The sequence below is a fragment of the Arachis ipaensis genome, chromosome B08 (genome assembly GCF_000816755.2).
Source record: "Arachis ipaensis cultivar K30076 chromosome B08, Araip1.1, whole genome shotgun sequence".
Classification (NCBI taxonomy): Eukaryota; Viridiplantae; Streptophyta; class Magnoliopsida; order Fabales; family Fabaceae; genus Arachis; species Arachis ipaensis.
The window spans coordinates 20,543,370-20,556,976 of record NC_029792.2 but is presented as its reverse complement, the minus strand read 5'-3'; the positions used below and the strand labels follow the sequence as shown (position 1 = coordinate 20,556,976).

Here is a 13,607-nt window from a genome sequence, read left to right as displayed (position 1 = left end):
TTAACTAATTCTAATACTAAATATTAAATTTTATATTTTAAATTTTAAATTTGAAATTCTAATAGTATAATTAACTAATATTAAGAAAAAAGTGTTGGTGGTCATATTTTTCAATTCTAAAAATAAAATAAAATAGTAAAAGCGTAGTAGTAATAGAAGTCAAGGAGGGCGTCTCAAATGTGATTACTCCATTTTTCTTCATTCCGTATCTCCGTTGTGTTTGTGTTTGTGACTTTGTGTTTGTGTTGAGTTTATTTGGTCACATTTTATTCATAAATCAATCAATCCAACAAAACAAGTAGTGGGAGTTTCAGAGAGAAGAGAGAGAGAAATTACATCAAAAAGACCGAATTGACCTTGGACCTTCATCTTCCTCTCTCTTCCCTTCTAGGCTTCTGCTCCTAACTAACTCCTTCTTCGATTCGCTCAACCTCTTCGTCAACATGAACGAGAAGGCCAACGTAACCAAGGAGCTCAACGCCAAGCATAAGAAGGTTCGTCTTCTCGCATTCGCTCTTTCCTTTTCCTTTTTCTGATTCTGTTTCGGTTTCCGATTTTGATTACCATATCACGATGATGATTATCATCGTGTATTTACTGAAATTGCCTCCGATCAATGATCGCTATTAGTCGGATTCGAAGTTCGAACATCGCTGTTCTATATGTGCATATCGCGAGATTTTTATTCAGGGAAAGGCTATGGAATACGGAGGATCTATTAGAAGTTATGGGGTTTTTTCTTTAATTTTTTTTTTATTTCGGAAGCATTTTCAGTTGTTTGTTTGAGAAGTTATGAGTTTCTAATGCTACGGAGTATTCGATCTATGAGACCTGATTACCTGAAGTGTTGGGTTTGATTCATATGAATTGATGACAATGAACAAAAGGATATCATGGTACTCTTATTTGGTTATTAAAAAAAGTTTTGTTTTATGTTTCTTCTGGGTTTATAGTTGAGATCTTTTTCCTTTTTATCATATTTTTATTTTTTAATTGTACAATGTGCGGATTTAATACTGAGCTTATCCTACATTTAATGTGATTGTGCAAGAATGTTTGGCATTTTCTGTATTTGTTTTCACTTTTCACTCTTGATCCAATGTTTTTCTACTGTTACTCTAAATATGCAGATACTGGAAGGGCTTCTTAAATTACCAGAGAATAGGGAATGTGCCGACTGCAAAGCTAAGTATGTATCTGGTTGGATCTAAAATTCATAGTGAACTTTTCTAGATTTTGTGACAGTAGTAATTCAAACAGAGATCTGAACTGATTCACGATGAAATTACATTTGCGCTATTCGTTTTCAGGCTCTTTTTTCTTCTTCAGTTTTCACTCGAATTTCTATTGTCATCCACTTTGCAGGGGTCCAAGATGGGCTAGCGTAAATCTTGGCATCTTCATATGCATGCAGTGCTCAGGAATACATCGAAGTTTGGGAGTACATATATCAAAGGTAATGTTATGGTTATGGTATGGAGCACTGGTGCGTCGTTTTAACTGTAAAATACATGATTGTGATTAGTGGCACTTTTATGACATTGATGCTACAATGTTTTTTTGATGACGTTTGTCCGAAGCTCAGATAGAGAAGGTTGTTTTAGGTAGTTGGAAGCTAACATAAAACTTAGTCTATTCTTTATGACGTGGATCAGAGATGGTAATGGTATATTGTTAATGCTATCTTGTTTCCTAAAATCATTGTGCTGTATGGCTTGCCTAATAAGACTTGTCCAGTAAAATATACTCAAGGGTTCTTGTATTTTTGAGAACAAATGTGGATAATTTAGTTATTTCTCAAGAGCAAGACATGTCTTGATACTTAGAATATGGCATAAAAAAATGAAAATATTTAATGTTATGTTACAAGGAGTATTAATTTTATGCCTTCAAGAAACTAATCGGGTAGTAGAGAGGGCTAAGGAAATAGATTCTTTGGGATTTTAAGGTCAAACCTAGAAATGAAGTATTAATAATTGTTGATAAGTACCGGGAGAGTGATGCTATAGATGCTATAAGGTTAGGAGACAAATTAATAGGTCTGAAGTTCATAGTGGAATGAGATGCCTTTAATCACAAGTAGGATTAAATGAGCATCACAAAACCCAATTTTGGAAGGATTTAGAAAGGTTTAATCCAGGGCTACAATTGGGGGCAAAGATGTTTTTCTATTATTATTACTTTTTTAAAATGAGATTTAAATGGTCATGTGGTGGTAGTGATTTAGTGAAGCTTAGTGGCTAACTGGCTATGAAGGGTTATGTATGTGTGCTAGTGCTTATTTTGGAAGCAGGACGAGCATCTTATCATAGCATTAGGAATGAATGCATTAGAGACAAGGTTGGGGTATTGTTTATCACAGAAAAGATGATATAATCTCACTTTAGATGATTTGGGCATGTGGAGAAGACTTGTAGAAGTGCTAGTAAGAAATATAACAAGTGGAGGGTAGCTTAATATCTAGAATAGAGGGGACCTAGATAAATTATAGGTTAAACTATGAAAGATATGTAGATTTCAATAGATTGAAAGTGAATTTGATTTATGATATGACATTATAGCGCTGTCTGATTTTTGTAGCTGATCTCACCTAGTTGGAGAAAGCTTAATTGTTGTCAACTCATAATATAAATCATGGGAGGGAAATTTTGTATTATGATGACTCATGGAAATAGAATCTTCGATATCAGTAAGGTGCAGCATGTTTCTGCATTTCGCATGTGTTGTAGGCTTGTAGCAATGTACTGTGTCAAATAGACTCCCTTAATTTAGTGACCTGTTTTGAGAGACCCTTCACTTTTCTGCATGCTTATTTCATATCTTTGCTGGCAACAATGTACAGAAGGTAATTGACTATCATCAATATATTCCTTCTTTGACTGGTAATTTGCATTTTTATGGTAAGAAAGGATGTTTCACTGTTAAAATGTAGGGAGAAAGTTCAGGAACAGAGTTCCAACTACAGAGATGATTACAGAAAATTTTAAAGTAAGCTATAAATGTTCTAGAGAAAAAAGACAAGAATCAGAACTAGACATAGTAGATTTTGCTCAATGATCCCAACCCGTGGAAACATCTCATTCCATATATGATTCTCACGCCTTCTGTAACCCTCCTCTCTTATTGATTCTTGAATATTTGCCTACACCATCTCCTGCTGCCATTTGTCTCTTTCTGTTATGTGTCCCTCTTTCCTATAACTGAATATGCCTCTTCACACACTCTCCACTGCCTCCTTGACCAGGGTTCTATTATTAAGGTGTTGCCACCGCACACCACCCTGTGGAAAAAAGAACTTTAGTTACTGTTCTATATTTGTATGGGAGTACTGAGTGAGCATCTGTAGGAAGTTAATTGTCAAATTACATATTAACCTATGTTAATTTTTGCTGCGGTCCTGACATTATTAATGGAGGTTACTGTTAACTGAAGAGTGCTAGGTTAGTAAATAACTTGTTGCTGCCGAAAGAGTGCAAATTTGGTTTGGTATTTTTCCATTTAAAATAAATTATGTGTGGATTAATTTTGATGTGGTGAATAACCAAAATATGCTCCCTCACCATGATTGTTGCCTTTTGTAGTTTACTAAAAATGAGAAAAGATTTGGTAAAATCTGATCACTTGTGCCAATATTCTATTACACGTCTTTTCAATGGCTTTCCTTGCAGGTTCGTTCTGCAACTCTAGACACATGGCTCCCCGAGCAAGTTGCATTCATTCAGTGTAAGATATATACTGTCACGGGCTTCTAATTGTGTGAATTTTGTTGTGTACATACTTGTGTAATTTACATGTTATATTTGAATCCTTTTATTTGTCCTAAACAGCCATGGGGAACGAGAGGGCAAATAGCTACTGGGAAGCAGAATTACCTCCAAACTATGATAGAGTTGGAATCGAGAATTTCATTCGTGCAAAGTATGAATAATGATAAACTCCTTGAATCTGGCTACACTTTTATATTTATACCATTTGAGGTATATGTGTCCTTGTTTGTGCACCTGGTTTCGAACTTTAAATGGATGCATATATTTGAAGGTATGAAGAGAAAAGATGGGTTGCAAGGGATGGGAAACCAAAATCACCTTCTAGACTGCGAGAAGAGAAAAGTTCTTCACATTGGCAGAGACCTGTGGAAAGAAGTGGGCATGGTTATGCAGCAGCTTCTGAGAATACCGTTGAGGAAAGGAAGAAAACCCAACCTTCAAATCCAAATCCGGCTGCAAGGATTAGTATTCTTACTCCTCCCAAAGCATCTGAACATGTATTATTTCTTCCCTTCGTTTTATCCCCAAAAAAATTATATATATTTTTGCCCCCTTTGGTATTGTTACTGTGAACCTTCTTTTTCTGTTCTTTTTTCCTCCCCTTTATTTTTTAACCTTTGCATTGCATCATATGCAGTATCGTACTTGTATACTCTTTTCTTCTGCAGTCAGTGTCAGCAGTCTCGACTTAAGTTTAGCCCCCCAAAAAAAGGGATACAAGTGGGAGGGAGGGCTTTTTTAATCTTATAGAAACAAGTTTAACATTTTCTTTTTGCTATGACATAAAAATTGTGGTTTTTAAGTAATTAAATAGATGAGTCCAAGTTTTGCCACCTGACTTTTGGTTTTAATATGAAATATTCTTTTGCCATTCTTCTTTAAATTTGGAAATAATTATTGTTTATAGTGGTCTAAAAATAATCAATTTGCAAGCAGGTTGCTCCTGTTAGCAAACCTCAGCATGTTGAGAAAGCAGAACCAGTAGCACCTCAACCACAAGTTGAAACTTCAAAGCAGGTTACAGACACAGCTCAAAATATTCCTGCAAAAGTTGATTATGCTACAGATCTTTTCAACCTGTTATCAATGGATGGCCCTAGTGAAAATGGCTCAGAGGCAACTGGTACTACTACTGAAGATAATAACTGGGCAGGTTTCCAATGTATGTATTAATACACCATTGAACAACAAACGAATTTCTCACAGGATGTTTCTTTCTGAAAGATCTACAGATTCATCTCCTGATCTGTTTAACTTAGGTTGTGATTTTGTTACTATAACTCTTTCAGCTGCTCCAGTGGCTTCAACAACTGAGAAGGCTAGTCCTCCAAAAGCAGTTGAGAGTACTCCTCAATCTGCATCTGGAATTGAGGATCTATTTAAAGATTCACCTTCAGTGACACCAAGCTTAGCTGCAGAAAAACCCCAGAAAGATGTAAAAAATGATATCATGAGCCTCTTTGAGAAGGTATGTGTAATGCTCAATAGGTTTGTTTAGGACTGTGGAGCTACTTCCTTGACCTGGAAATTAGTCTTAGTTGTTAAATATATAAATTCTTCCGCTCTTTTTTGAGCAATTGTTGTCCCTTTGTCTTGTGCATGTGCAAGTAATTTATCTGTTGTAGTCTATTGTCATACATTTATTCTGAGGTATTTTAGCACACTCTTAGCTGACTGGTGAAGTGGATATCTGCAGAGCAATATGGTGTCTCCATTCTCTATGCATCAACAGCAGCTTGCCATGTTAGCGCAGCAACAGTCTCTTCTAATGGCTGCTGCAGCTAAATCAAATGTTGGGGATCCCAAGTACCCTGCTGGTATACAGCAACCTAGGCCCAATGTTCCTATCCAGAATTGGCCAGCTGCTGGTTACTCGATTCCTGGAGTCATGCCCATGGGTGGTCAAGGAGATCTGCAGACACTTATGCAGATAACGGCTCAGACTAGGGGCTTGACTCCACCACAATCAGCTGGGAGCTCTGTTCAGTATCCACCATCTAGGTATGTTACTTGGATATAACTTGACTATTTCCTGATATTGCTTTATATAATCTTGATGGTTGATATTGGTGCCAATCAATTATCTAGATAGTTATAATGAAAGGCTGTTTAGATTCTTTTTTTATTTTTTCTTTTCTTTTTGGCAGAATGCTGTACCAAAATGCAATTCTAAATGCCTAAGACTTTCACAAGCTCCCCTATTATAAAATTTTCATTTCATAGTTGAGGCTAGCACTGGAGAATAATGATAGTGATAATGATAAAACTATCATGATCATTATGAAATGCTAGTTTTACTGTCTCATCTACTGTTTGAATTTATTTTTGAATGTGAAGCTATCACATAGTGTATGGCACGCCCTCTGGTCAATATTTTGCTTCAATAACTTAACACAAATTTACCTGGATCATGTTACAAAATGGGCATTGATCAACAAACGACATTGCCAATGTCTTTTCTATTTCCTTAATATACTGTTTTATAAATCATCTATAGTAGCCTTGTTCGCCAAAATTTTTATAAAAAGAACATGTTTTTCACTGTTCATTCCTTCTATTCTTTTCTTTATTGCAGTTTCTATGGCATGGGGCAAGTTGCTCCAGTTAATGGAACAACGACAATGGGAGTGGGTAAAACTCAATCAACAACTCCAGTGGCATCAACCACTTCACAATCTGCAAAGGATTATGATTTTTCGTCCTTAACTCAAGGGATGTTTGCAAAGCCTTGATTGGTCTTCTGTTGCACAATGACGGGTACGTCACATACCATAGAAGATTAGTTAAAATGACAGGAAATGTAATTTCATTTTCAATTTTCCCCTTGACATATATCCTTGGGTTGTAAACCATTTGTAGAGAGCTAGTTCAGTTTTTTATATCGTATTTTCGGGTGATTGCCTCATTTGTATTGGTAGTTGTATTCAGTTTTCACAATAAACGACATTGAAATTAATTATATATATATATTCCTTCTATTGCTTCTATGTTTTATGTAATGATAAACACATATATTTGGTCTCTCGTGTTACCGTATAAGTTTTATTCCAAAATGTGGTGAATATTCTAATTTTCAGATTGCACTTGATAAGTCAGTGATGTTAATATCTTTGGTAGGGCAAAAAAAAAGAGAAAAAGAATGTTTTAGAAATGCTTGTATAGATATAAATATGCTACATTTCAGTAAAGAAATTGTGGTGTAGTTTTCCAGTAATAATAGGGATTAACTCGCTACTACTATAGGGATTCAAACCATAACCTTTTTTTTTGGTGTATATCAGAATTTAAAACAGTTTAGTTGTAAATACTAAAATTAACAGCGCATGCTCCAAAATCCAAGTCTAGTATTTGAAAATAATAAAAAGAAAAGGTTTTCATCTCAATTTTAAATTTAGTTTAGAAAGTGCTTTTCCCCCATTGTCATTGTTGATGTTGTTTTTGTTTTAAATCCATTAAGTGCAAATCATTGGATATCCCATGGACGAAAACACCAATATCTAATTTGTTGGAATTCACCTTTCAGTGAATAAGATGTCTATGAAATCTGTTGTAAACATGCCACCTATCTTGCATCGAATTCAGAAGTGAGCATAACACTTAAATAAGAGTAATTACCCAAATTAGTCCCCGAGAATTTTAAAATCGGACGTTTTAGTCTCCGAAAAAAATTAATACCCAAATCAGTCCCCATGGTTTATCTCCGACGGCCAAAACAATTCCCAGACCCATTTCTCCATTTTATGCCACCGGAAAAAGCTGAAGTGGCACAGTTACTCTCCAGCGTGTCCAGCAATAAGAAGAGGTGTCATAGAAGGACAAATTAGTCCCCAGCCACCTCATTAAAATGGCGTCGTTTAGGGCTTGGAACCAAACGTACGTTGAGTTTTAGTGGGAGACACAAAGTCAGGCTTCTTCTTCTCAACTTCAATCCCTTTCTATTCATATAGAAACCAAACCCCACACATTCTTCAAACTGTTACAGAGAAGGTGGCTGTCAATCCTTCGCACCTAATCTCCCAGAGCAGCTGAAGAATTCGATCACCAACGCTAGCATTGGGTGACTCTGTTGACGCGCAACAATTGGCGCGCAAGACGGAGGGAAGTGGATGTTACGATCGTTGAACACGCTCATTGAGGAAGGTGAGCTTGTATTCTCTTTCTTATGTTGATTAGATTTATGGAATTTTGAATTAGTTAAGTACAATGCTGAATGTCACCATTATAGAGTATGTTGGATTTTGAGTTTCTGTTCTGTGATAATTATGGAGTATAATGGTTTGGTTGTTATGTTGTGACTGTATAGTGTTTGGTTAGGGTTCAGTTACCAAAATTCTCAAAATAGAGTAGTTTAGGGTTTGATGATTCTGTTTGTTGATTTCAAGTATGTTGTACTTGCAGTTAGATGGAGGATTATGTAGTTCCTGTTTTCCACCATGGTGGACATTTTGTAAGGGATAACCAGGGAGTTCTTCTATATATTGATGGAAAAGTTGACAAATTTCCTAAGATGGATATTGACCTCATATGCTTCTTTGACCTGGAAACTCTGTTCAAAGGTTTAGGCTAGTTAGATTACAAGGCTATGTACTGGTTTGATCCTAAGGCTCCTGACTTGGAGAGGGGGCTGCACCCTATAAAAGGAGATTTGGAGATTAATCATTTGCGTGAAAATAAACAGATGAACCAGGAGACTGACGAGTTTTATCTATATTTCGATCACCCAATAATGGTTACTCCACCAGAGGACATCAATTTGGACTTTGATGCTGATGCAGATGTTGAGGAAGAGTCTAGTGATGACGGGTATGAAACGACAGAGGATGAACCATATAGACCACCCTCAGCAGGATTTGAGGATGAAGATAGTGACTCAGATTGTTTGATTGTGAAGAGAAATACTAGAAAAGTTGGCAAAAAAACAGAGAATGGTGTAGGAATGCAGAGTTCACAGGGGAATATAGGTGCAAGAAGGAAGGCTTTAAAAGAGAATAAGAAAGCTACAGATGGGCCAAGTACAATCAAGACAAATACTAATGGAGCTACTACTTCTAGATCAAAGTATGCAGGCCCAAACATGTCAAGGGCTGCTGTTGCTGCTAGGCCCAACATTAGGGCTCCAAAAAATGCTGGACAAAAAGGTCATGGGTCAACTTCATCTGACCCAACTGCAAATGGGCCAAAAACTGTTAGAACAAGGGCTGGATTGCCAAATTTTGAGGCTGCCAATGCTGCTAAAGCTACTAATAGTAGTAGTGAAGATGAGGCTGAGGAAAATATTGAAGAAGAAGATCCAATTTTTGAGTATGAATCAGAGACATTATTGACTCCGGAAAGCTCTGAAGATGAGAGAGATAGGTATGAATTCCCTCAATTTAATGAAGGTGTTGAATTTGGGGAGGTAAACTTTGAGTTGGGAATGGAGTTTGCCACAATTGAAAGTTTTAAGAATGCTCTTAAGGATCATATAATTTTTGAGGGGAGAAAAATTAGGTACATAAAGAATTATCAAAGGAGGGTTAGATGCAATTGTGAACATGGGGTGGAGAGGATTAAAAAGCCAAGAAAGCCAAAGGAGCAAAGTAATGTTTCAGGTGAGCACAATGTGAATGAAGCTGCTATGACTGAAGAGACTGTGACAACTAAGGCTACCAAAGTTGACGTTGGGGATATGAATGCTGGAACTAAGGATTGTGTTAAAAATGGAACTGGTAGTGCCAAATTGAATCCTTGTCCATGGCTAATTTATTGTGCATGGAATAATCAGCTTAAGAGTTACCAAATCAAGACTTATACCAAATCAAGGCGTCTCGGTAGAAACAATTGCAGCGACAAGTGAGGGTACTACATCAAAGATGTTCCAGTTTATTCCAAATCCTGGTTCAAGCATCCTAGACAGAAGTGAATGATAACAAATGATTATGCTTTTTGATGTAATAGTTTGGTTTGTATTTTGGTAATGAGCTTTCAAGTTGATGGACCTAAACTTGAAATACTCTTAATTTAGAGATTGATGATAGAGTAGTGTGGATGAAACTTTTTTTGTGAATTATGTTTCGGTTCATGTATGGCCGAATTCTGACTTTAGTTTAAGTTGCTACTATGACAGTTATGTTGTTTTTATTAGGTCGAATCTGTGACTTGCATTCTATGATTTGAAGTTGATATTTGATATTAAAGCAATATATTTGCTCTTATAAATAATGGTGTTGTTATTTTTTTCCATTATTCATTTCATGCTACTTATTACTGAACTTATAAGTAATGGTGCCGTTGCTTTTTTTTATTATTATTCATTTTACTACATGACATAGCAATATGATTTTCTGTTTGGATTCATAAAGGTCATCAACCAAACAATTTTGGAAGAAAACTTTAAAACTGATATATTGCATAAATTTTCTTCTTCTCACAAGCATTGAGATCACAAAAAAAGCATACAAATTTACATACAGGTTTCAGTGAACTCTTAATACTAAGATATAACTTACAAAATAGCTATTATTACTGACAAAATCAACACTAACATTGCAAAGAACATGATAACAAGTACTACATTCGTACATTTACTCTTACCCTCAGCTTTTGGGACTACATTTTTCTGAAGCTCTAACAAATCAATTCTATTTTGCAACTCCATCAGTTTGTGTTTCAAACCAGCATCATTGGTATCATACATGGGTGAAATATCAGCAGCAATCTCACCACCACCCATAGTTACATTCTTCACCGAGTCATCATTCTTCAACTTAATGTCAAAAATCTTGTCAACCCATGCAAAGAACTTGCAATAAGATAACTTTTCCTGCTCATCACACAATAATAGCTCTTCAACACAATTCTTATAGAATGTAAATTATTCGAAATCCTACAATTGTTTACCTTATATAGTGGCCATTCAAAAAACAGTCTATCCGAATTTTCGTGAGTCCTTGAAGTGGAGATTATTGCATACAAACCGCATAGACATTTTGGGTGTTGCCCTTTGGGGATTTCAACTTTGCTTAGGCTGCTGATGTCACCGTCTCCGATAACGCTACAATTATGGCCACCGCCGAGTCTCCCACCATGGCGATTCGAAGACGACGAGCTTCCTTTGCTTGGTGTCATTGCAGCTGCTAATAAACTAGGGTTCCAAAAGCTTCAACGAAAAAGACGTTTCTGTTCAAGTACAGAGAGGTTGAGATAGAGGAGAAGAAGCGCGACCTTGTGTTTCTCACTTAAACGCAATGTTTGGTACCAATCCTTAAACGGCACCGTTTTCATAACATGGCTGGGGACTAATTTGTCCTTTTATGACATCTGTTCTTATTGCTGGACACGCTGGAGAGTAACTGTGTCACTTCAGCTTTTTCCGGCGGCATAAAATGGAAAAATGGGTCTGGGGATTGTTTTGGCCGCCGGAGATAAACCATGAGAACTGATTTGTTATTAATTTTTTTCGAGGACTAAAACGTCCAATTTTAAAATCTTCAGAGACTGATTTGGGTAATTACTCCTTAAATAATTTAAGCAATTACCACTTGTATTAGATGTCATGGTTCCTTTGTCGTTGTTGTTAGCATATAAATGCGTCACCAGAACTGGAATATCTGTTTTTTGTCATTAGCATTTCATTGTGTTTCTACACCAACTGATGCTAACTGGTAGCAAAACGCAGAGCAGTATACAGTAAAAAGAAGACATAATACGAGATAGTCTTTGTAACTTATAAGGCAGAAGTCACAGGCCTTTTCATCTTTGAAACGTGTAATGTATCTAACCACTTGACGGTGCCATCTAATTGACCAATTGCCGTGGCTCTCCAATCCATTATCCATCTTTGAACCCTTTGTATAAATCCTATCCATCCTCTTACCAAACTTGGTCGTATTTTCATCGCTCACCAACCATATCAAGCCACATAATCGGACTCCAAATCATGTCTCTCTTGTAGCATACCAAAGTGTCAGGGTAAAAGCTATCAACCACCATTTAAATAAAGAAAATTATATGGTACAGATCTAGATCTGTACAGATTTAAAGATTTGCTTACTTAAACCATACTTTTTAAAGCCACATATAGAGTTTGCAGAAATTTTAAAATAAATAATGAAGCATAAAAAGATTGAAAAACCAGAAAATAAAATAAAAAGAAAAAAGGGCAGAAAAATTAAAAAGTAAAATAAAAGAGTATAAAAGGGAATTAAATAACCTTCAGATCAAAATTGATGACCTTATAATAAAAAGGATAGAAATAAGAATAAATATAAACAAGTTGGAATTAAACTTAAAAAATTTTATAAATGCCTGGAAAACCATATTATGACTTAAAAGAATTAAAGCTGTTGAAGGAAAAAATGGAAAATGAAGTTGAAAAATTAAGAAGGTATTTAGAAACAACAGAAAGTGTAGAAATAAAAGAAGTTTTTGAGATTTAAGAAATTATATTAAAGAAAAAGACAAACAGATAAAAGATTTTATATACAATAATCCATGCAAAAAAGAATATTATAAACTAAAACAAGATTGAAAACTATAAAAATAAAATTACAATATACAAGGACTAGTAAAAGATTGCAAAATTGACAATATACAAGGACTAGTAAAAGATTGCAAAATTGGTATCAGAGCCAAGTTAACGATTAAGGGTAACACTTTCTCCTTAAGCAACACTTTTATTGATACACTTTTAAACCAAATAAAAACAAAAATCTGTAAATCTGTACCAAAGTGCATCTGTACACTAGATGGACCCTTTAAATAATTGCTATCCAAAATTTGTTCAATTCTAAACACCGGTAACGATATATTTTCCTATTGATGAACATTAGCTAGTTAATGAGTTCACACGTGCCACGATTATGTATATTGTATACCTACATGTGATTGCAATGTGATCATCTATCAAAGTCCATATGTTACGATAAAAATTATTAAATTACAATTTCACTACGAATGCAAACAACGTTCCAAAGTGCTAGATCCTAGAGTGCTTTTTTATAATCTATACTTTATGCACATTATAATTGTCTTTATAGCGAGGCCTATTCCGTCTTGCACTTGTTCCTGTCTTCTGTACTCTTCTTCGTTCACATTTTCAATATTTACCAAGTCAATAATACGATAAACATTACATGACTTTGCTTCCTTACAATCAAATCCACAACCATAATTAGGTTTCACGATTAATTGGAGTGTGTCATTAGAACTCGTAGTAGAGATTTCGGCTTATAATAATGCACCAAAAAATTCTAACCATTCGGTTAAGGTTGGTGCTAGCTTGATATTACACAGCTCAAATCAAATGCAGCCACATATATATAAATAAGTGTGCTTTATTTGTCACATTATATCAAGTTGATCATTGTCCTATTTTAGATAGCGAAAAGTGATAAGTCATTAGCCTTGCGCCATTCTTTTTATTTATTTATTTTTTATGGTTGGCGGATAGAGAAGTTTGTCACCATCATGAAGGTACTGTTCGTATCTAACTATATATCATTTTTGACCGTACAAATATATTTTATGGATGTGAAGCACTCACCATGCACTTTTTTTTTTCAATGTAAAGGATTAAATTAATTAGGAATTTAGGATTAGCTTTCGTCATTGAGAACATTGCGTGTTCAAAAACTTGATTGATTTGATCCTTCAACCCATTGCAAGCTAACTAGGGAAATAAACTTTTGAGATTATTAACACTATAGAAATTCAAAATACACATTTTTCTTCTTTTTTTTTTTTAATTTAAATTTGTAAAAAAATGACACTTTTTAGATGTTTAAACGGCATTTTTCTTTTATTTATAAAACATATTATTTTCTCTGTTATAAGATTATTAAAATAGTATAAGAAGAAAAG

At 35.1% G+C, this 13,607-nt stretch overlaps 2 protein-coding genes and 1 long non-coding RNA gene across 3 annotated transcripts; all 3 read left to right on the top strand.

Moving 5' to 3' along the window:
• Window positions 162-6,754, top strand: LOC107613152 (probable ADP-ribosylation factor GTPase-activating protein AGD5). The gene is made up of 10 exons (XM_016315010.2): window positions 162-494; window positions 1,131-1,189; window positions 1,366-1,456; window positions 3,669-3,723; window positions 3,828-3,918; window positions 4,039-4,264; window positions 4,704-4,929; window positions 5,057-5,235; window positions 5,464-5,768; window positions 6,343-6,754. Exons 1-10 carry the CDS (start codon window positions 444-446, stop codon window positions 6,497-6,499), a joined length of 1,440 nt encoding a protein of 479 aa, XP_016170496.1. The 5' UTR covers window positions 162-443; the 3' UTR covers window positions 6,500-6,754.
• LOC110265804 lies at window positions 1,463-3,004 on the top strand. The gene is made up of 2 exons (XR_002352138.1): window positions 1,463-1,673; window positions 2,020-3,004. It is a non-coding gene; the product is annotated as an uncharacterized LOC110265804 (long non-coding RNA).
• On the top strand, window positions 6,859-9,917 carry LOC110265803. Its single transcript, XM_021109086.1, has 2 exons — window positions 6,859-7,907; window positions 8,166-9,917. Exon 2 carries the CDS (start codon window positions 8,350-8,352, stop codon window positions 9,601-9,603), a length of 1,254 nt encoding a protein of 417 aa, XP_020964745.1. The 5' UTR covers window positions 6,859-7,907; window positions 8,166-8,349; the 3' UTR covers window positions 9,604-9,917.

Bases quoted from the DNA above. Each gene is read 5' to 3' on its own strand.
- LOC107613152 (XM_016315010.2), top strand. From the start codon at position 444: ATGAACGAGAAGGCCAACGTAACCAAGGAGCTCAACGCCAAGCATAAG. The intron at 1,457-3,668 runs GTAATGTTATGG...CTTTCCTTGCAG, and splicing joins TGGGAGTACATATATCAAAG to GTTCGTTCTGCAACTCTAGA. The intron at 4,930-5,056 runs GTATGTATTAAT...TAACTCTTTCAG, and splicing joins TAACTGGGCAGGTTTCCAAT to CTGCTCCAGTGGCTTCAACA.
- LOC110265803 (XM_021109086.1), top strand. From the start codon at position 8,350: ATGTACTGGTTTGATCCTAAGGCTCCTGACTTGGAGAGGGGGCTGCAC.